General features: G+C 47.9%; 1 protein-coding gene across 1 annotated transcript in view; it reads left to right on the forward strand.

The window, feature by feature from the left end:
- Window positions 1–478: 478 nt before the first annotated feature.
- LOC149337781 (putative 4-coumarate--CoA ligase 1) overlaps window positions 479–23467 on the forward strand; it is a 91366-nt gene continuing 68377 nt past the window's right edge. Inside the window, exon 1 of the mRNA XM_089554520.1 lies at window positions 479–793. Within this exon, the coding sequence (XP_089410646.1) occupies window positions 479–793 (315 nt within the window). The remainder of the gene's footprint in view (window positions 794–23467) is intronic.

A 23467-nucleotide genomic window follows, 5' to 3' on the forward strand; every position in this document is an offset into this window, starting at 1 on the left:
GAAGCAGTTCCCTTGAATTGCCGCAGTGATTGCCCCAACCGAATACGAAGTGCGAAGCAGCCATTGTCTCCAGGGGCATTCACCTAATACCGAACTACTAACGGACCGAACGCGGACAAAGAAGGACGTCAACCACAGCTACGAAACCAGCACCCATTATTTTCCACCAGCGCCGACTGCCGACCACGTTCAACGGTTCACCGGCCGAGGATCCTGAAGAATGGCTGGAACTGTCTGACCATGTCGCCGTATTCAACTGCTGCGATGGCCAGACAAAAGTAAGCCACGTTTTCTTCGCCCAAGAAGGACCACAAAAATTTGGTTAGAAAACCACGAAGCTTCTCTGGAGACGTGGGAATCTTGCAAGCGGTAGTTCAAGAAGGCATTCACAAGCATCGTCAGGAAAGGAAGAGCTCGGCTGCTTCTACAGTCACGCATCCAGTACTCGAATAATAGAGTGACCGCGTACGTAGAAGACATGAAGAGCTTTTTTCGACGTGTCGATCCTGGCACGACGGAGAAGAAGGTGGAGCTTGTGGTGCTTGGTGCGAAAGAGGCACTTTTCGATGATCTGATCCGCAGTCCACCGAAGACGGTCGCTGAATTCGCCAGCCAAGCAGCCACAATTGAGAAAACCTTGGAAGCACGAGCCTGCCATTTACGTCGACAGCTCCAAGTGTCCTTGACTACCCTCTCGGATGGCACACCATTCGGAGGAAGCCTGCGCGATGTCATCCGTGAGATTGTGCAGGAAGAGATGCGTCGCCTGTTACCATCTTCCAACCAGCCTCAAGTACCGACCCTTGACTAAACCGTCCGCGAAGTGCAGAATGCGCTTAGCTCCCAATCATCCACGCCTCCTGCTGCAGCTCCAGCCTTGACCTACACAGCTGCAGTACGCTGTCCTCCGGCCCAGCGACGCCCCCTAAGGCCACCTCTTCGACGTGAACCAGCTGTACCCGAACGCCGTCCCCCTGCTCTCGCCCGCTCGGCCTAAGAACGATGTCCAAGCCCAAGGAAATGCGACGCCTGGACTACTCCGGACAACCGCCCATTGCTTCGTTTGCTGTGAAGCCGACCATTTTCTTCTTCACTGTCCGCACCTACGTATCGGTCTTCGCGGATTTTCCAATGTCGCACCACGGCCACGCTTTGGCCAACGTCGGTCAGAAACCGAGAAGTACCTGCGTCGAGAGGAGTATGCGCTGAACCGCCTTGCGCACTCACCATCGCCGTAAGCCTCGCGCTTTGCGTCGCCATGCCGCACCTACGCAGCCTCGGTACTACGAGGAAGGTCTCCCATACACCGTCGGGGAAACTAAAAACAGCAACCTCTAGAGGTGAGGTTGCTCACTACCTAAACGATGAAAATCCTTCCTACCGCTTGAACGACCCTACCGCTTGAAGACACTGCCTCCTACACCCGACGCCACATACAATGACACGACGCGAACCGTCTTCAAAACTACGCCGCTACGCCCTGCCCACGATTCACATACACGACGAAGCCGTCGCCCGATGCCGAGGACGACGGGCAGCACAAGAGGCAGAACGTCCGAATTAGGAGTGGTTATCGACGGCTCGAAAGTTACCGCTCTAGTCGACACAGGAGCCGATTACTCAGTGATTACTGGAACATTCGCTGCGCAGCTGAGGAAAGCCATGACCACTTGGAACGGCCCAGAAAATCGCACCGGAGGGGACCATCTCAATTCGCCATCGGGACAATGCATAGCGCGACTGTCTGTCGCGGGACATACCTATCCTGTGACTTTCGTTTTTCTACAGTAATGTTCCCTCGAAGAGATATTCGGCATGAAATACCTTAATTAGCATCAGACGATCATCAACCTGCGATCCAAGCTTATCACGCTTTCGACGGACGAGGACATCCCTTTAATGAGAACTCTGGAACATCACGCTGCCCTGAATGTCCTGGTGGAACAATTGAGCGTTGCACCCCGCTAAAGCGTCATGGTCGCCGTAGGCACCATGAAAGCCGATAACACTGAAGCCATAATCGATGTGAACCCGCAGTAGCTTCTATACCGACGAGGAATCGGCGTCGCAAGAGGCATCGCACATTTCCGCAATGGCCAGGCTGAAGTATGGCTCACTAGCATGAGCGAAGAATACCGGCATATTAACTGAGGAACAACGATTCCTTTCATCGACGAAATATCCGACGGGCGAGACTTTTTCGCCCTCTCCGACCCATCCGTAGAAGATTCGCCAAGCATAGCATTTAACCTACCGGCACGCCCAGCCTATTCGCCAGAGCCCCAACTAAATGTCGCTGCGAGAACGACAAGACATACGTTACGAAGTGGAAGAAAAGTTTCGCGACGGCGTCATCCAGCGTGCAAAGAGTCCTTGGGCGGAGCCTGTTGCTGTAGTGAGGAAGACAGCGCACTTAGATTCTGCGTTGATTACCGCCGCATGAACAGAATAACGGAAAAGGATGTCTACCCCCTCCCTCACATCTACGACACACTGGACCGACTCTGGAATGCCAAGTATTTCTCATCGATGGACCTCAAGAGCGGCTACTGGCAGATTAAGGTCGATGAAAGAGATCGCGAGAAGACAGCATTCATCATTCTGGATGGCCGCTTCGAGTTCAAGGTGATGCCATTTGATGCCTAATCCGCACCACCGATATTTCAGCGACTAATTCATAGAGTTCTGGCAGGCCTGAAGATGCGTCGTTTGGTTCTCGAACTTTGAAGAGCACCTAAAAGGCTTCGAACAGTACTAGGCGCAGTCACGTCATCCGGCATAAACTTGAAAGCAGAGCAGTGCAACTTTCCCTATGAAGAGCTGCTGTTTGTATGCCACATCGTTAGCAAGGAGGGAGTACGCCCAGACCCTCAGAGAACAGCCGCTATTGCACTGTTTCCAACGCCAGCCGATAAGAAAGCTGTGCACATATTCCTCGGACTGTACGCGTATTACCGACGATTTGTAAAGAACATTTCGCGCATTGCCGAGCCTCTGCCCCAATTCACAAACACAGACGTGCCATTTAAGTGGGAAGCGCCGCTAGCGGAAGCCTTCACGGAACTTCAATGTCATTTACCATCCCCTTAGATACCAGCGAACTTTCATGAAAATGCCGAGACAGAAATTCATACCCTCGCAAGCAGCGTGAGCCTGGGACTAGAGAACGAGCGGAGAAGGACTGGAGAAGGTAACTGTATACGCTAGCCGTTCCCTGTCCAAGGCGGAGGCCAACTATGCGACAACTGAGAAGGAGTGCCTTACCATTGTCTGGGGTACGTGTACGGACCTACCTGTACTGACGACCGTTAAAGGTGGTCATCGATCACCACGCACTTAGCTGGCTTTTCAGTTTGTAGGACCCCTCCGGCCCCCTCGGTTTGTAGAGCCTGCGGCACCAGCACCTTGACGTCACTTTTTATTGCACTTTTTGACTTTTAGAATAGGGGTTTCCTCTACGCAGTGGCACCTGGCTTGGGTCTATTGACTGCAGCGCCATTACGGCATAGAGAAGTTATAATAAAAATAAACTAATTGAAATAGTTTTGTTACATATATCTGGTCACTTTTCGGTAGCTTTAAAGTCGCATATTATAACCAAAAGAAACGAGCCCTACAAGGAACGCTTTTTACCTTTTTTTATCGTTTGTCGCGTGCAGCACCATCTCGACCGGAAATCCCAGCGGCAAGTCTCGCTAATGAAATTATTTTTTGTTTTGTTTAATTCCGCATACATAAAAATTACCCAATAAATAAAAAAATTCGAGGGCGCTTAAGCTTCGCCTTCAAGACTGGAACGCGACAGCGTGTTGCAGCGCTGCCAGGGAGTACACAGAGCGCACCCTCCCGTCCGGCGCGACGCCTTACCTTGCCCGTCGAACAAAATCACTTGGAGTCTCTAGGCCTCTCGATGCAGCCCGTCCGCCGTGCGAAAAGATCACGAATGGTCTGCAGTGACGCTGCTGCCTGGAGGAGGAGGATAAACTATTTCCGCCGACAAAAGTAGCGAATGGTGTGAGGTTAAAGCGCCATCAATTGGCCATGAACCCGTGGCGTTCGGTGACTTCTAGGGCTCTTGTCACAGCCCGGATCTGTGTGTCCGAGTCGGAACTGAGCAATGCGGCCTCCCACTGGTCTGGATTCGAGAGCCACAAACATCGAGGAGGGGTGTGCCGAGGGCGATCCTAGAGTATGGGGAATACAGTGGCATATTGACCACATACTTGACTGGAAGGGGAGTAGAGCGTTGGGTATATGCGGGCATATATCGCGGGGTTGGGGAAGGTGTTCGTTTGGAGTTGCCTCCACGCAACTTCTTGGGGTTTGGTGAGAGAACTATGTGCGGGGGGATATAGAAGCCTACCTAAGCGGTAGTGCGTGGCTATGTCATGAAATATAACCATATGATCTCTCGCCGTCCGAAGGACGGGTGACACCACATCCCGGTCGACGAATCCTCGGGCATAATTGTTGGCCACCTCGTTCCCGTTCCGTGGATGGGATGAGTGCGCAAGGACACAGAGCAATTGGATGGGCGGAGTTGGAGGTTGGTGGAGTGGAGGAGAGTAGGGTGACAGTGGAGTCCCGGCCTTTGGCGAAATTACGAATCGCAGATTTAGAGACGGCCATCGCCAAGGCTTTGGCCGTTTCCTCGGCCTCTTCAGACTATCTGATGGGAATGGAGCACGCAACTAGCGGCCGTGCATAGTAGTTTAGAACCGCGAGCGAAAAAGCATCGCGATCAGGGTATTCGGCGGCGTCGACGTAGACCGCTGCCTGATCTGTGAAATACATTTTGTGCACTGACTTAGCCCGGTCCTTGCGGCGAGTGAGATGATACTCTGGGTGCATGTTTTTAGGAAGAGCGGTAACGGTAAGGTTACTGTGGATATGGTACGGAAGCTGGGCCTTGTCGGCGACGGTCCTTTCGAAGCTTATTTACAAGCTTGTCGAGTATGTGACGTCCTGTGGAGATGTGGGTGAGACGCTCGTACTGAGAAGTGAGATGAACTTCCGAGAGCTCCTTCACAGTGTTGTAAACCCGTAATGCCAGTAGTTTATACGTGGGAATCCGGTGAAGGAGATGAAGGCCCGTCTTGTAGGCCTGCCTGTCTAATAAGGCAGTCAATGCGGTCTCGTTCCTGGCGGTGTTTTTTTTTTTTCGCAAATAAAAATTATTACCCGAAAATTTCGACGCATTATCCATAAAATCACTAGAAGGTTTCAGAATTGTACATTTTACGGGAAATTCGTGAGTTTGCCGGTTTATATGTACTGCTGCTGCTTTGTAGGGGACGAGGACTTGTCAAGCTGCTATCGCAGCTTTTTGCCTCCCCTCCCCCGTCTTTGATGGAAATAAATGGAATATATGAGATCTCAGCCGCCATTTTGCTCTTGTATAGATTGTACGTCACTGGCATGGCATAGAGGCTGTCGCGTCTGATTCGCGAGCCCGTTTCCGCTGCTTTCAGAAAACAAAAACTGAACAAAACAGAGGCGTTGTGCACCTGCGCCATGCACAAGTGTGCATCACGTACTCTGTATCAAACGGCCAGTTCTCTGCGTACTGTGCAGCATCGCGTGGAATCCAAGCGCTCTCCAGTTTTTGCAGAGGCGATGTCGCAGGTATCACTCTTTGTTGCTACTTCAGAAAAAAAATTTATGGTTTTTTCTTTGTAATTTATTATTTTCTGTATTAGATGTTATTTCCATGCAATGAAATTTTTCAGATGCGGAGAGCTGAACGAGGCGGAGCAATAATTATTATACGTAGGCTCTTGTTTATTTCAATATATAGGATATCTTATCTGCTTCCTTACTGAAATAGTGCGGCTGAAGTTTTACTTAAATACAATATACCTTTTGAGATGTATAGAGGTCGTAGAGGCGGAGTGTATATTATGCCCGCGTCCTCACTGCACTCCAAAGATTTGCCGAAGTTTTATCAGCCCCAGCATGCTGCACTGAAGGAACGCCGTTCGAATGCCTTCCTTGCTGGATGTTTCGCAAAATACATCGAAGGCGCCTTATTTGTGCAGAAAGTTTTTGTGCACTAACAGTTGCTGTTCAACATTCAACCAAATTATGCATGAGGCAACACGTATACCGGTAGCTTTCCAGAGGTAGTATTTCATTCTTTCCCACTCTACCAGTCATAGTTGCTGAAGTAAGCAGATACAAGCAAACAAATAAAATCCTACACGCGCAGTATCTCAGTGGCGCGCGAGCGTATTACATCGGCGAAACCGCGCCGCTATGACCTCTCCCTGGTGGTCTGGAACTTTAAAAGTTCGGGTGAAGTGATATATGTTGTGTCAGTGCAGGATGCTCTTCAGAATTGCTAAAGGTGTACGATACCTCTACAAATGTGAGTCTTTAGGATACAATTCAGGCGCAAAAATTCGGCATCTTTATCATGTAGTATGTAGCCCCTATTCTCTGAGGGGCCTTTTTAGCTGAAGGCTGCTCGCTTTCGCACGTACTTACCGACCACCGTGTCGTTTGTGTGTTCCAACGTATCGACAACTTTTTAGCCCCTTTTAAATATTAACCCTAACTATAGCTTAACAGGTGGCGAGCGATATTTTAGCGTCTTATGTCTTTGCCACTTTAAATTTTACCACTGAAAACTCTTGTTTGCGGTTCTTAGATTGGATGTTGTCCTGCCATTAATGATCCGGACCAACTCTGTCGACCATGTATGCCTAGGACTAAAAAGGAGCTCCTGCCCTGTGATTCCCGCCACTCGAAGCTACTTAAAGAGGGGGATCGCGCCTTCAGCATTTAGGTCTTGCCAAATACTGCTTCAGTTAGGTTCAGGATAGTTTTCTGCACAAGTCGATCGCCTTCGGTCTGTAGTTATCCGTCTGCCCTTCTTCCTTGACGTCCTTGCGCCCCAGTCCGAGCTCTCTGCTGGAGGACACTCCGAAAAGGCGGGAGTTCCAGAGGTTTGCAAGAAAATTTGGTGCGAAGGTTCTTTTGTGCGGCTTGTAAGCTGCCTCGTTTGCACTCATCAACCAAGAAAGATAGACCAAAATTGGCTGTGGTTTAGCTCTGGTTAAACCTGGACGATTGCGAAAGCATCTCCATGTAGCCATACAGTGTTGCGTCAGCTACGTTGCCCACACTGTCGTTGTTTCGCGTGCTGTTGCACGACCATACTGCGCATGCGCGAGGAGCAAGTGACGTCACTACGGACGCAAAGCTGGCGTGCCGCGCCACGCGCGCTCGCCTTCCTTTCCTTAAAATGATCAGAGTGTAAAACGTTGACAACGCGAACGCCAATGAACACAAAGAACGCCGACGGCCTATGGCTTCAGAGCCGCGTTTCTGCCACAACGTTGTGAATGCTAACGCATGCAGCGCACACCTGTCACTACCGCTACTCAGCTTAAAGCATGGTTGAGGTGTCCACTGTTCCAAGAGGACAGTTGTGCACCTTCCCTCTGGTTCAGGTGTACACCGAGATGTGGACACCACGCGCTCACCTCACGCTACGTACATCCTAACATAGCACAGCTAAACCACTGCCAATTTTGTATACACCACAAACCACGCAGATGGCGATGCGTAACCGCTACTGCGCATCAGAGAGGGAGAGAGAGAGGGGGAGACTCGGTGCGCCGGCGGCGGCGGCTCCGGCGGCGGCCCCAGCGCGCCAGCTGCGCGCCGTGTGACGTCACCCGCTCCTCTCGCGTGCGCAGCTTGGTCTTTCCAGAGCTCCGCGAAATGACTCGGCGACTAGCGTAGTGTTGCTTTCGCAACAAAAGAAGGATGCATGTGGCACCAACCACAGAAATTAGTTTGCGTGTTGCAGAGCGCATGAGATTGCGCTCAACTCACGGCAAGGTATATGTAGGCCAGAAGGGCCGCTGTATACCAAGCGAATACTAGAGCATGCCAGCAGCTTAGATGCAGCACGTGGAGAGGTTGTCACTAAACACTACAAGTCTTGCAGGCATGACGACGTAGCATTCACGCTGCTTTTCATCCAAACAAAGAACATCTGGGGTGCGAGGGAACTACAGAAACACGAAATTCTTGAAGCCTTGAAGACAGCGAGAATTAGCCCTGATAGATGTGTAAATGGCGAGTTTATCCACTGGTAAAGTAAACAACTGGTATTCATTGCCTTGAGAAGATCATTGTGAGTTTCATGGCATTGTGTGCATGGTGCGCATACGCTTTGTTGTAAAGGAGGGAGGTGCAGGCGTAATATTTATTTATTTATTTAGTAAGGAACCCACAGCGCCGTGGCATTACAGTGGGGGGGGGGGGGGGGAATGTACAACAAAGAAGCACACATGACACCTCCGCTCGCAGGCAGAGTTACAAGCACAAAACTTTCACCATGTACATCTCACTTCAAAAGAACACATCACAATCGCATCACATCATTAAAGAACGAAAGAACGCATCATTGGATGTCACACTCACAACATCGCTCGGTAGTCTGTTCCATTCTCTAATGGTTTTCGGAAAGAAAGACATTTTAAACAATTCAGTTTTGGCCGCAAATTCGCGGACTTTAAAAACATGGTCAACACGGTTGGATCTATAGAAAGGCTCCTGCACATACCTTTCGCGTTCAACCCGAACAGTTGAATAATAAACAGCATGAAACAGCTTCAGACGCAACTTCTTTCGGCGCGTGTCAAGCAATTCCCAGTTGAGTGCATCCTTCGTACGCGATGCACTGTAACGAGCCCCGCGTGTGCCAGACACGAAACGAGAGGCAATGTTCTGCACCCTCTCCAACTTATCTTTATCTCTAGCAGTAGGCGGGTCCCAGACAGTGCACGCGTAGTCCAGAACCGACCTGACATAAGTCTTGAATAAAATGTCACGACATGACAGTGGAAAAGTGCTTGCATTTCGGCGAAGAAATCCCAAGTTTCTGCATGCTTTAGCAGAGATATAATCGACGTGACGGCGCCAGCTCAAATCAGGAGTAAAATAAACGCCTAGGTATTTAAATTCGAATACCTGTTCTAACATTGTGTTCCTAATAACATATGAATACACATCAGGGTTTTTCTTTCTTGTAAACTTCATATGGACAGTCTTGGACAAATTCAAATTCATATTCCATTTAACGCACCACTCTGAGATTCTGTTCAAATCTTCTTGGAACATTTCCGCATCTCGATCACTAGTGACAACACTATAAAGAACGCAGTCATCCGCAAATAACCGCATTTGAGATACTATTCCGTCACCAATGTCATTCACGTAGAGCAGGAACAATAGTGGTCCTAACACGGAGCCCTGGGGAACACCAGACACAACCTGCACTCTTTGAGACTCGGCGCCATTCATAACCACAAACTGCTGCCGTAAACATAGGTAATCTTTTACCCATGATACCACTTGAGGGCTAATATTGTAAAAAGACATTTTTTGAATTAGTAAAGAGTGCGTCACGGTATCAAAGGCCTTTTTAAAGTCCAAAAACACGCAGTCCACGCTAAGTCGCCTGTCCAGTGCCTCAGCCAAATCGTGCGCAAATTCAGTCAGCTGCGTAGTACACGACAGGCCCCTTCGAAAACCATGCTGACGAGGATTAAACAATGAATGTGCGTCCATATGTGCTGCTATACTGGTGAACAAAATATGTTCGAGTGTCTTGCACGCAACTGAAGTTAGAGATACCGGTCTATAATTTGATACAGTGTTGCGAGGGCCAGATTTGTAGATTGGCACAACACTTGCAATTTTCCAGTCATCTGGAAGGCAGGATTCTTCAAGCGATTTTTCAAAAATTATCTTTAAGTAGGGTGCAACCGACTCAGCACACAGTTTGTAGAATTTGTTTGGCAAGTCATCAGGACAACCAGCCTTAGCAATCTTCAGATTCTGCAACAGAGACTGTATACCGTTGATGCTGATCACAACATCATCCATAACACTCGCCACTGGCTGGAAACTCGGGGTATTCATATCAGCATGTTCGATTTCAGAGCTGAAAACAGAGCTGAAATATTTATTAAAGAACTCAGCTTTTTGTGCATCATCCTCAACAAAGGTGTCACCAGAAACAAGAGGTGGTATAGTTACAGAGTCTTTTCCATTTCTCTTTACATGTTTCCAAAATTCCTTTGGATTTTCTTTTAATTTCGTCTCCATTGAAATGCCAAACGAATTCTTTGCAGCTGCAACAGCAACTTTCATTCTTCCGGCAATTTCCTGAAGCTTGAACCAATTTTCACGCGTCGGATTTCCTTTAAATTTAACGTAAACACGTTGCCTTTTGCGCGTAATACTGCGTAGCTCCCGAGTAAACCATGGTTTGCTTTTACTCCTCCTCTTCGTTAATATCCATGCCGGAACAAAGCACTGCCTCAGTTCAAACATCTTATCCTTAAATCTAGACCATAGTTCAACCACTCCAGAGTTATCGGCATGCGTTTCAAAGATCGATCGGTACTTATTCAACTGGTACTGATTAAACGGTACTGATTAGTCAGCCCTTGTTCCGTGTGCGTCTTTTCTGTGTGCCATGCTTCGCACAGTTTTGGTGATTAAAGAATGTCGAACCAAGTAGCCCCCATCCCACTTTTCTGGACAGCGAGGACATATTTAGGTTGGCAAGTATCAGCTGACCAAATACTTTAATAAAAAAAGATTACTCTATCTGACAAAGATATTTTGTAAGCTACAAACGTATCACTGCAAACACTCGTTTTCGGAAGAAATCTTTCTTACATGAGTACACAAATTTTTTCATTGCGAATCGCTCAAGCGAATTATACACTCCTGTTCAGTTCCAAACCGTGGTCATGGATTCAGTTTCGGTCTTGAAGTCGAAACTTTGGGTCGTGGAACGGGAAGAAAGGAAGTGGTTTGCTGGTTTATAGGGTTTAACCTCCCGAAGCAATTCAGGCTACGACAGACGCCTGAGGGGAGTGCTCCGGCATTACTCAGTACACGGGCCTCTAGCATTTCGCCTCCATTAAAACGTGACCGCGTCAGCCGGAATCGAACTCCCGTCTTTCGGGTCAGCAGAAGAGCTCCACACCTCGGTTGAAAGAAAAAAGGTGATATTTTTAAATCGAATTTTCTCAGCGTCACATACGTCTTTCCATTCTCGACAAAGATGAACGTTGTGACAAAAAGGCAATCAGGCAATTTGGTACTCGAAAGAAATACTGAATGGAGTTGTAATCAGTGTCCATCTAACGCTTTGCTACGCGTTCACTCTGCTTGGTAACTGGGCGAGAGTAACACTGGAGGAAAAAGCGCTTTCATGAAACTGAGCGACATAATCACAGGGGAAGATTTCGTACCTGAATCTGACGTGATTCGTGGCAGCATTAGCGCAAAGGAAACGTTTTTCCCCTCTTTCATTCCTTTCGCAAAAATCACCGCACTCCAGCTTAACCGGATGTGTGCCCTCCATATGCGGGTGTAGACCACGCCCATGATAGAAAATTTTAAAATAACATATCCTTATGACACAAGGGTTCGAACACCTGGCACAAACGTTTGTTCGCGCAAAAAGTCGACCAACGTTATTGCCGCCTCTTGCTTTTGCGATCGTGCTGCGGATTCCTCTGATAGAACATATTTCCAATCTCGATGCAGCGTTCGAGCATCCAGAGCTTGACAAGAGATGAACTAATTTACAAGGAAAGTGTACACGGCAGAAAATCTAACTTCGGAAGTGACTTCGTTAAAAATTTTCCTTCTTAAAAGGATAACCATAGCGATTTAAAGAAAAATCTTTGTTTTCGAAGTTCGGCGTAGTTTCCCCACTCAACGTCACTACGACCATCTACATCGTGAAGGCACGGCAACTTTGTGTTTTAAGTGAGGCGCTTTGTGGCGAATCGTCAAGGCCTACGTGGATTTAGCGCAAGCAGTTTCCGTCGGGTCTTTGTATCTTTTGAGCAAAGTAAATGGCGCACTAACTATCTCATTTCTCGGTGGGCACCTCAACCGTGCCGTAAGTGCAGGGTGAAGGTAGGAGAGTTAAGAAGAAAGATAGAAATAGGTGCCGTAGTTGAGGGCTCCGGAATAATTTCGACCCCCTCTTCAGCGTACTTTCAACAAAGCGTTTTAACTCGACAGCTTCAACGCTCTCTTAGGCAGAAGACCTGGCGTCGGCGTTGGCATGGCTGGAAAAACCTAATTAGTCGGGGGATAGTGCCGTCGAAAACTAGTTTAGCTGAGCAGAAGAAATATAGTCAAGCGGAATCGAACCGCAGTACATTGGATCCCGAGCCGAGCGCGCAGCCTCTTCACCACAGAGGAACATTTCTTCAGTGGTACAAATGGAGGCCTGGTACGCGCACCTCAACCGCAGAAGTGAAATACATTAAAACACACTAATGGGTCACAAATCAGTGTCACCAGTTGGAAAGGCCGATGATGTCTAATAAAGAAGTACGTGATGGCAATAAGTGTGTCGATATCTGCGAAGGCTCCTGCTAGGGCATGTGCCGTGATGCAACGAAGGCCTTTGGTTCAGTTCATCACAGTACTCAGTTTTCATAGTTGTATGCCAGTTAATTTCTTAACCCATTCCTCTCTCATTACCGACTAGTTACATGCATGACCGTACGCAGTCAGGGTTCTTTCGAAATATTACCAGGCAATCTATTCAGATAAAGAATAGTGCAGGGAGCACACACCAACGGCGGCTGGTGGGAGCAATGGAGCAAGTACTCGCTGCAGCGGCTCGAGTCCCCAGAGGACGGAGTGATGGTCAGCATCGGTAACTTGGCTCCAGGTCTTTCTGGAGATGCGGCGACAGCTCGACCAACAGCTCCGGAAGGCGGGGTCGCCGTCAACGAAATACGGTTCTGAGAAGTGAGAAGTTGGGTCAGAGTGTGCGTCTCGCGGTCTTCATACTCGATGACCGTCGCATACTCGGCTTCAAATGTTGAGTCATCGCAGATGTGGAGTTCAGCTCCTCATTGTTTGCCTTTGAGCGCACGCAGAGGCACGTTAGTTGGATAAGTGTCGGGTTATTGGAAGTTAGAAGAGCACTTCACTCTTTTATAAGTCGGGTGTTCTGCGCCCGGCGGGCCCTCCGCTTGGGCTTCAGCCTCTACATGGGGAACCATGCCCAGAGCCCTCGGAAGCTCCAGGATTCATTCCCACTCCCTCTTCCGCGTTTCGAGAATGGGCCAAGGGCAGGCATTGAAAGACGGTTATAAGGGGCTTTAATGAGTGCACCATAAACCAAGATGGAGTCCAGAATGTCCCAGCGCGTGTCCCCTTTCGCACACTCCCAGCGGTCTTCCTCCTCTTTGCAAGCTGGGAAGCGAAGACGATGAAAAAATTCAACAGAGAGGGTTCATATTTGCCTCCCATTTTTATCTATCGGATATGTATATTGTCCAAGTGAGTCTCTTTCCTACTGGGTATTTAGCATGCCATCGCTGCTACCAGCATAAAAGAAGACTGTTAAATACTGTAAAATGGTTTTGATACAAATGGATATGCGTCAAGAGAAATAAAACCCAGGTTATATGTTTCCGCAAACCTCAAAAACAAATTCTTGTTACTATCCCTGTATTTTTGTGTATTCCTATATGCCGCCTTAGTGATTGCCTAGTGGCAAGGGAATACTTCCAGTTTGGGCAGGAAGTGACAGCAGACCTGAATCAGTAGAGCGAAATAATAGGAATAAGAATGGGGAGAAGAGCATATCGCATGAGGAGGTAGAGAGACTAATGAATACAGGAGAGGTCTGCCTGGACATATGGAGGCAGGTTCTCTCAAATCATGAATGCCAGTTTGTAACAAACGTGTATAACAAACGCGCATAACAACAAAAGTATACAAGAGCTGTGTCTTAACGGTGCTCACCTAGGGGGCAGAAACGTGGAGGCTAACGAAAAGGGTTTATCTCAAGTTAAAGACAACACAGCGAGCTGTGGAAAGTAAAATGGTACGTGTAACTTTAAGAGACAGGAAGGGAGCGGAATGGGTCAGGGAATAAACGTGTGCTAATGACATGCTAGCCGCAATCAAGCGCAATCAAGAGAGTACAGTCGCCCACTAACATGTCTAGAGCACTCGAACGGAGCACTGGGAAGTGCATTTCCATCATTTGGGACTATCATCATCATCATCAGCTTGATTACGCCCACTGAAGGGGAATTGGCTCTGCACGTCTCTCCAATTAAGCCTATCCTTTGCCAGTTGCTGCCACTGTATCCCCGCAAGCTTAAGAATGTCATCCGCCCACATACCTTCATGCCGTCTCCTGCTACGCTTGCTCTCACATGGAATCCACTCGGTTACCTTTAAGAACGAGCAGTTATCTTGCCTTCGCATTACACGCCCCGCCCAAACCCATTTCTTAATCTTCATTTGGACTAGGATGTCATTAACCCACGTTAATTCTCTCACGAGATCTACCTCCTTCCAGTCTCTTAACGTTGCAGCTACAAGTTTTTCTTTCCATGGCTCACTGCGTGGTCCTTACCTTAAGACCTTTTAGACAGCCTGCACGTTTCGGCCCTCTAGGCGAGTACCGGTAAAATACAGCTGGCTATACTTTCCTCTTGAGGGATATTGGTAAACTGTCGTTCATGATCTGGGAGAACCTGCCATATGGGCTGCAACTTATTTTATTCTTCTATTTATTTCCCACTCATGGTGCGTATCACCGGCCACTACCTGCCCTAAGTAGATATTCTCTTACTACTTCCAGCACCTCGCAACCAATTGAGAACTCCTGTTCCCTTGCTGGACTGTTGAACATAACTTTGGTTTCCTGCCTGTTAATTTTCAGACGCAGCGTTTTTCTGTGCCTGTGTAACTCATGGATCATGGTTTGTTTTTCATCTCCTGAGTGACTTAGCAAGGCAATGTCATCAGCCAATCAAAAATTTACTTAGGTACTCTCCATCAACTCTGATCCCTAACTGTTCCCAGTCCAGGCCTCGGAAAACCTTCTGTAAACCAGCGGTGAACAGCATTGGCTACAAAGTGTCTGCTTGACGCCCTTCCTTACTGGAATTTTATTACTAACAGAGCCTCTAGCAACATATTATCGTGCGTGCACATTCTCATATACCATTTTCATGCCTCCAAAAATTGAATCGGGGTCGCCAGGCAACGTCCATTGTCAGAAATACAAAACGGAGCACTCCATTCCAACGCTCCCGACAGGTATCTGGACCTGCACAACAGCAGATGTTCTCTTTCCGGGCTGCCTCCAGTCTCCAGAGTGCAGAGCCCTTTCAAATCGTAAGCGCTTGGCGCAGCCACTAAGGAAACAGCTGCCCGATTTCCGATTCGCTGTTCCATTTACAACGTTGGCATGATGTGGTGCGACGGCAAATCTGGCGCGACAGGTTACGTGCGTTTGGCGGCGGAGCCAAAAAAAAGGGCTGACTTCGTTGGAAACGAGAGCTTTATGCGCCGATTTAAGAAGATGCCGCAAGCACAGAAATTGAAATTGAACTTTATTCCGTCGAGGCGGAAAGGGACTCGAACAAAAGTGAAAGCATGTCACTTGACGCGGTTCGAGCCCCCCTTTACAACGCATACAGCAGTTGCATATTTACCTATATAGCAGCATAATTAAGACAACATGCACACATAGCCAGTGAATCAAGATTTTCTTGGTTGAAAAGAAAAATTAGTTGCTCGCAATGTACGTCATTCTTATTTTGCCCAACAAAAACATATCTTCATCATATCAACATTAGCATAATACACTTGAAAGAAAAAAAGCACCATTATACAATTCATAGCGAGCATAACCATCGCTGTTGTGTAAAAAAATTCTTCAGAGTTTAGGTGCTAACACTTTCGATATTTATATCGTGTTTATGGCGATAATTTAACAAGGCTGGGTGTGAATATTCGTGCATTTGACGGCTGATCGTTGTGCGCATGAATGGAATTTTTCAAATTTCAGAAGAGTAGAGAGTTTCGCTTGTTGGTTTACTATCATATTGAGAACAGCGCTAGCACAGGACGGAGCGAGAACACAACACAGGCGCTGACTAGCAACTGACGTTTATTTCAGAAATACAGATATATACACATACTGCAACTCCGCAATCAAGATAAACAGATTCAACAAGCTGCGCGAAAAGATGGCGAAGAAAAAGGCACGAGCTCAGGTCATGACGAAAGAAACTTAACTAGAGATGAACAGGCAAAAAGGTGAACTGGGGTAACAACAGGGTGACGGGGTGAAAACAAGCAAGAGAAAACAATAACAAGGGTAAAAAAATTCCTATCTGCTACAGGTGCACTTCAAGGATGAAAAGAAGGGATGAAATGAAAGTAAGTGACGAGGTAAATGGCACGTGCTCATTTCGAAAGGAGGAAAAGGGGCGATAAACTGGACCAAAAAAAAGAAACGATGAATTGGTGAAAACAAACGAGAACAACACCAACAGAGGTAAAAAACAGATCGGGGTGGCGGCTGGCGAGTATCAGGACTAATGCGCAAGGAAAGCGATTTCTTTCCAAAGTAATGAGATAGGCGCCGCACTGACACAATTGTGATCTTTTTTTATTGATGGTAAAAGCTTTCAAGATTTATCGAGCATGCTGGCTGAAATATTTCTTGATGATGCGGGTTTTGTAAAGCATGGGAGAGCATTCGCATTTGGTGCGGTGAATGATTAAGTTGGACCCCGTAGTGGCATTTTGAGAATTAGCGTGCTCGCGCAACCTTTCATTAATACATCTTCCTGTTTGCGTTTCGTAGGACCTGCCACAGGAAAGCGGAATTTCGTAGACAACATTTTTCTTACACCGCACGAATGGATTCGGCTGTTTTTTTTTTACATTCGTTCCGTTCAGTCTCTTCCCTATCCACACGTTTGCACAGAGCACCAAGTTTGTTCGGGGCAGAAAAAATTACACGAACTCGGACCTTAGCACCTATCTTGTCGAGCTTGTGAGACACACCATGCATATAGGGAACAACGACTGTGCGCGATCGATCGATGTCCGTATCATCATCATCATCATCAGCCTGACTACGCCCACTGCAGGGCAAAGGCCTCTCCCATGTCTCTACAATTATCCCTGTCCTTCGCCAGCCGCGGCTACCATAATCCCGCAAATTTCTTAATCTCATCCGCACACATAATTTTCGGCCGCCCCCTGCTACGTTTGCCTTCTCTTGGAATCCGCTCCGTTACCCTTAAGGACCAGCGGTTATCTTTCCTTCGCATTACATGTCCTGCTTGGGCAGGGCATGTAATGCCAGGTTGCGCAGCGGGTCCTCCGGGAAACCATCGGATCGAGCCGGCTCACCTGCTAGTTGAAGCTGGTGAAGACTTGGTGTTGGCAGCATCTGAAGAGGGCGTCTTTGAGTGCGGACGTGCCGATACCTCGTTTGATAAGCTTCGAGTTCGCGGAGGTGAACGGCAGCACGCACGTCTGCGAGCGGGGTGCGTACTGCCAGCAGATGTGGCCTAGGAAAGACGCAGCAAAAGATCCAGGAAGCAAAGCTTGAAGTAGCATGTCGCTGAGACCAAAGACAAAGCGACTGAACGCTGTGGCGAAGGCTGTTAAGAGAACGGCACCGGCGAAAGCAGCGAAGAAGACCAAGCGCGCTGCCCGGTTGGAAGAACAATAGTGGGTGAATGCGGCGACATGCCATGTAACCAAGGGATGTGACCGATACCTATTAAAGAAGTGCGACTAGCACCGTCTATTACGTTCTTAGACAGGGCTAAGCCAGTCATGCAAAGCAATGTGTGCTCACACGTACCCTGCAAAGCAACGCGTTGGAGTTAGCAACAGCGCTCTGAGAGGAGAGCAACAATATATTTCAGTAAACGAAGGGTACAGGATGAATGTTTGAAGGAGTATTTGGCGGTAATCATATTTATGTTATTGTTATCTTTACATAAATGAGAAGAACGTAACACCGGCGTTTACATAGCCTCGACTAATTGAAGAAAAAAAATGTATTCATTTCAAATATTTGCACTCATGAGAACGCTGTATAACCAAGCTGTGGGGGAAGCCTCTGCTAATATGCGAGAAAATATCTATTTTACCCAAACAGTATTGTTATAAAATATTGTATAGTGGCTCAGCGCGACGTGGAGCCCTATACGTTTTCACTCCTCAAGTGATCAAATTAGGGCCCTCACATGCCCTTCAAAGCTTTAGAGAAACCATAGTGTTGTCTTCCCACTCTTTCGCAACCGTATCAGCCGAAACACTGCCTGTCGGAACCGAACCATCAGACGCCGCAGCCGTAGCGACGAGGCGCGCGCCGAGCGGTCAGGAGGCGAGTAATGGCGGCTTGATCACGTGATCAGCGTGTATAGGGCTGTTTGCCTAATATGCGGTCATCGACTTCCAAGCGTACTTCCATCTCCGATTAACTTTGGCCCGAGTCAGTGCTCTCCTAGACAGGAAACTGTATAAGGTGCCACAATTTCAGGCACCCTCCACCAAGCCAGGCTCCTCTACCGGTGCTACCCTCGACTGTTTTCGCTCACCCCGAGGGTGCTTCAAAAGGGTTAAATGTCGGGCTAGTTGGTGTTCCGACTTCTACGTTTACGTGCTTCTGCGTGCTTCTACGTTTACTTCAGGCTACTTGCCCACACACAAGAATTCTTTCACGACGTTAAGTCCGGGCACTCTATGTTGAAGTGGTTTGTAGCGAACAGAAACCGCTAATAGCTGTCCTTTATGCCATCATCTATGCGTTACTAAAGATGACAAAGCTTTGGCTACCAATTATGTGGACAGATTGCCACAGCCCCATGAAGTAGGGACACGAGAAGACGCGCAAGACAAGACGGGCATTGACCCCCAACTATTTATTGCATCGAAACAAGAAGCACGTTTTATAGTTCTCTGCGTCCGTGTTTCATAGCGCTGTTGCAACCTGTCGAAGAAAACAATGAACCAACTAGCCGAGACCAAAATCCTCATTAAGAGTGTGGGCCCCAAAACATATCAATGCATTATGTAAGGAGCATATTCCAAATGCAACTTTGGTGACGCTTGCCTATCGCTATTCAGTATTTCCCGCTAGAAATTCCCAGGTTGCAGGGTTTACTAGCTCTCTGGTGTCGAGACTAGTTCAGATCCTTTCCGCCGACCGTTCCAAAGCGGGTTTATCTGAGCATAGGCTTAGTTCGCACAGCCGGGGGCCCACGTGAGGCACCGAGCTCTTCGGAACCTAAGCTAACGCGCAGTGGCTGAGTGGGACGCCTTTCGCACCGAGTGGGAGATCGTGCGGCCTGGCGGCTTTGATTACCTGCTGCCTTTTGAAGCGCGAATCACAAGTGGCGAGCGTAGACACCTCCATACCTGCCAGCGCATCCGCAAACGAGCAACATGGGCTACGGCTGGCACACCATGCCGCGAAGAGGGCGGTGTCAACTCCCCGAGAGTCCGCAACAACTACATGATGGAAACTGGCTGAACCAATCCAAGCGCAGGTAACGTACGCAAGTGGGTAGCCGCAACTTCACTCAGGGCCTCAAGCAGACACGCGGGACCATAGCCCAATCCACCCCCCCCCCCCCCCTCAGCACACGATATGCGTTAAAGTGGTGCATCGGAAATTGGTCCGCTTGAGTTCTATCAATCAACGTGAGAAGACAGCGCGGCGTGTGCCGCGTTAGCGTTTCACACTTTATACAGTTTCCGCCCCCTGAATTTTTGGTCGAGGTTTAGAATAGTGTGTGAAGCTGACGCCAGGCTATATGGCATCAGCTCTGCTGAGGGATTCGTGGTTGTGTGCGGGGAGGGCTTCTCTGGTATCTGTAGTGTTCAAGGAATGCACAGTGGCACGTCTATCGAAGAGGAACTGCGTTCGCACTGCTGCATTTACTATGTTACTCATTGTTTCGTGAATTTGAGAAGAACATTATAGCACATGTCGGTTTAGAGTAACTGAGCGTGTTCGTTCAACTGCAGTGTTTGGGCAAGTGTATCTTTTAATTGGCGTTAACGACCACTTGCACTCACCAGTTTGGTTTGGTTTATGGGGTTTAACGTCCCAGAGCGACTCAGGCTATGAGGGACGCCGTAGTGAAGGGATACGGAAATTTCGACCACCTGGGGTTCTTTAACGTGCACTGACATCGCACAATACACAGGTCTCTAGAATTTCGCCCCATCGAAATTTGGTCGCCGCGGCCATGATCGAATCCGGGTAATTTGCCCTCAATAACTATTTATGCAGTGCTGCACCCTTACTGCATACTCATAAAATCCTAGGGGTACCGTCCGTGGTTCAGTATTCTCTTGGCATTCTCATCTTTAAGTTCACGAAAGGATCACTTCCCACTCCGTTAATTATTAGTATCCAGTTTCCTAGGCGAAGTTTCACTCGCTTTTCTTGCCAAAACATTTTCTTGCTACCCAAGCCTATAACTAACTACGGCAAATTCACAATAAATATTTCTGCTTCATTTCGTGGAATTCATTACCACTTAGTATAAAGCAATCATCTAACATTCATACTTTCAAGCGGTTTCCGTACTTTACTTCTACCAAATAAATTTTTCCCTTTTTTTCCATAGGGCGTACGGAGCACTCTCTTGAATCGTTCTCCTCTATGCATTTTGTACATTTACCCTCCTTATGTCTCGTTTACAGTAGCATCTGTTTGCTTTTACACGTGTCTTGCTAATTATTTTTGTAATCTGTTTTTATTTTATCCGCTGTTGTTTGTGCATAGGGATTTTCTGTGAGTTTGTAACAGGAGGTCCCCTGTGCAGCCTTTTGCTTCGACACCTCCTCCTATATTTAACAAATATGTGTATGTATGTTAAAAGAAACTGATTCTGATTCTGAAAGAACTGGCGCACTGAGTTTCCTACATCAAGCATGGTACTATTAAAGATACAAGGAAATAATATTTACTCAGGTTAAGTAGCGCAGACGAGCGATAGGTATTCCCTCACCAGTAAAAAAAAAATAAAAAAGCAGACTGCTGCTGCACACCGCCCATTTAAACTTCAGGCGTCGCAACCGAGTTTGTTTATTATCGGTGGCGGCGCCCCCTTACTCGCCCATCGGAGCACCGCTGTCATCGTATCGCCGGCCCGGACCTCAAGGCGCGGCTTCTATAAGTTATCACCGCGATAGCTTCAAACATTACAAAGTTCCGTGCGTGGAAACCGGCTACTCAACGCCGGAGAGAGCAACAGTGGCTTGAAGCCCGGGCCAGCTACAGGTGGCGGCGTCAGAGATAAAGTGACTGAAAATTTTAGGATGCGTTCTGATTCTCTAGACGTCCGACAAGACGTCCAGTGTGACGTCTAGAAAGCCGTCTACATGTCTACATATTGGAACGTGTCTACATCACGTGCCGCCTTGCGGCATACAAATTGAACTAAAATTTACGAATAATTGCACTCCGGTGCTCTTGAAAATTGTTAACAAAAGTTGGAAATTTGTTGTTAGTAGTTTGCTTGTTTTTTGTTTGTTTTTTTGCTGCAATAATGGTGTGTTCATCGCTACCGCTTTAGCAGACGATCTCACCCGCATAGCAGACGATCTCATCTACACGATTTCCTTCCTCGTGATTCACACTTATAAGCTGCTGTAGCAATCGTTGGTCCCCAAAGACTGCTTTATTGGCCGCCAGTTCTTATAAAAATCAACTTAACGGAGTGACTCACACTTGAAAGATGGTGCGTCTCTGTGCCCGCGAAGAGCGCGGCTCGCTCAGCTCCGACTGCACCGCCATCTTTAGGCAGGAAGTTAGCCTGCATCGATCTTGACTGCGGCAAAGCAGTCTTCTTGGACGGCTTCGTGAAAAATGGAGCGTGTCTCAAAATGGTAGCTGTCCGGCAAGACGTCCAAGTAGACGTCTACTCGGGAGTATTGGAAAGCACCCTTACAGTACCGCAAAAGTGCTAGTTCTGCTGACAACAGCCGGCAGGTGCCATTTTCCTTCCAAGCCGCCAGACCGGCGCCGTCGGAATAGCAATTGACCGCGGCCGTCGGCTTGGAACTAGGTATAAGTTCAGCAAAACTTGAAGATTTCGTAATTTTTGTTCAGAACAATACCAGCCGTTATCGTGCGGTGTGCGGAAAGTGCGAAAGTGTGTTGGTGAAGCAGCGAAAAATGCAAGGCGTCTACACTCGCACATCATCGTTTCGGTCGCCTCGTCTTCTACTTGGAATGGTGTTTACAGCGACTGGATCTGAAAAGCAAAACAGGCCGTGTGGCCTGCCTGTAAACAGTAGGGGCGAGGATAAGGTGTCTTTCGTGTAGTCTTTGGATTTCGAAGTGCAAAGATGCTTGGAACTGCACTCGATATCTGTTTCTTTTTAAAACCTACACTGGGCTTCTCAAACTCACTCGCCACGAAATGTTCCTGATTTCGTCAACAAAATAAATAGAAAGTATTAATGCAAAAGACATCGCTAATACTTGGTGTCGATAATTTTGAAAGGAAGTGAAGGAAGTGAGGAAGCAAATGATGCTTAGTCGCGCACACAAAAGAAATGTAGTTAATTCGCCGGCTATTCTAGTAAACAACGGCATCAACCGCTCTTTAATAAGTCTGCTAGGAACTGCGGGAACAGTTAACTAAAATAAATAAATCTAAAATGTCTCCCTTCGGGTAGTTGAACCCCGATGAACCTATAAACCCATAAAATGTGCAAGTAAATTTCAGGTATATTCACATTCACAATAAAAAACCAACAATGAAGAACAGTGATCGCACACTCGCGCGCACATGCAGTCACGCGTGTCCATACTATGTGTATTTTTGTACGACTTAATACAGACGGGTTTGTTACCGGCTGGCTACCTAGTTCTCTTAATTTGTGGGTTTCGCAGAATACCACAAGCAAAAAGGATGCGGCCTGATGTCGCGAGCGCACGCCATACTTTGTTAAAATGTATACATCTGTTCCACTTATGCTCACCATGCACGCGTTGCCTATTTCCTGCCTCTAATTCGCGGCGGAACAAAGAGAATGTGTAACATATAACTGAACCCGCTGAGGAGCTTTTGCTTTTCCCTGCGAAGGGCTGCTTTGTCCTCACGTTGAGGAAAGGGCGTTGCGCTTGTCTGGCGTTAGCAGACTGAGTGGTCGTTCGAAACCGGGCTTGGCCCGCAAGGGGCACAGCGGGGTTTACGGAGCTTCTCCCAAACGTAAAGTAAGCCGAGCGCCAGGCCGGGGGACGCTTGTACCCATTTTTACCGGTGGGTGCCCGGCGGTGGGTTTCGAACCAACCACCTCCCGCAGCCGAGACGGGCGCTCAAACCACTGGACCACGACTCGGCCTTGCCCGATCATTTTTTCCTTCAGGAATTCGGAAAAACGCTTTTCCAGACTCAGTCTTGTTGCTAAACCCAAATACACAGCAGCCAGGCATGATGCCTTGGAATTTTTGGCATTTGCGCGTCCACGAACAGACTGAAAAAAAAAAGAAACTCCCGCAGAAGGCATGTATTCCGCCCGTGCGCTTGGAAGTGATATGGCAGCGCGAAGTCACGTGACCCGCATCAGGTAGACAGTGCGCCGGCGGCACGCGGAAAAAGAA

Source organism: Amblyomma mixtum, chromosome 7 (assembly GCF_055824585.1).
Source record: "Amblyomma mixtum isolate Tamu chromosome 7, ASM5582458v1, whole genome shotgun sequence".
NCBI lineage: Eukaryota > Metazoa > Arthropoda > Arachnida > Ixodida > Ixodidae > Amblyomma > Amblyomma mixtum.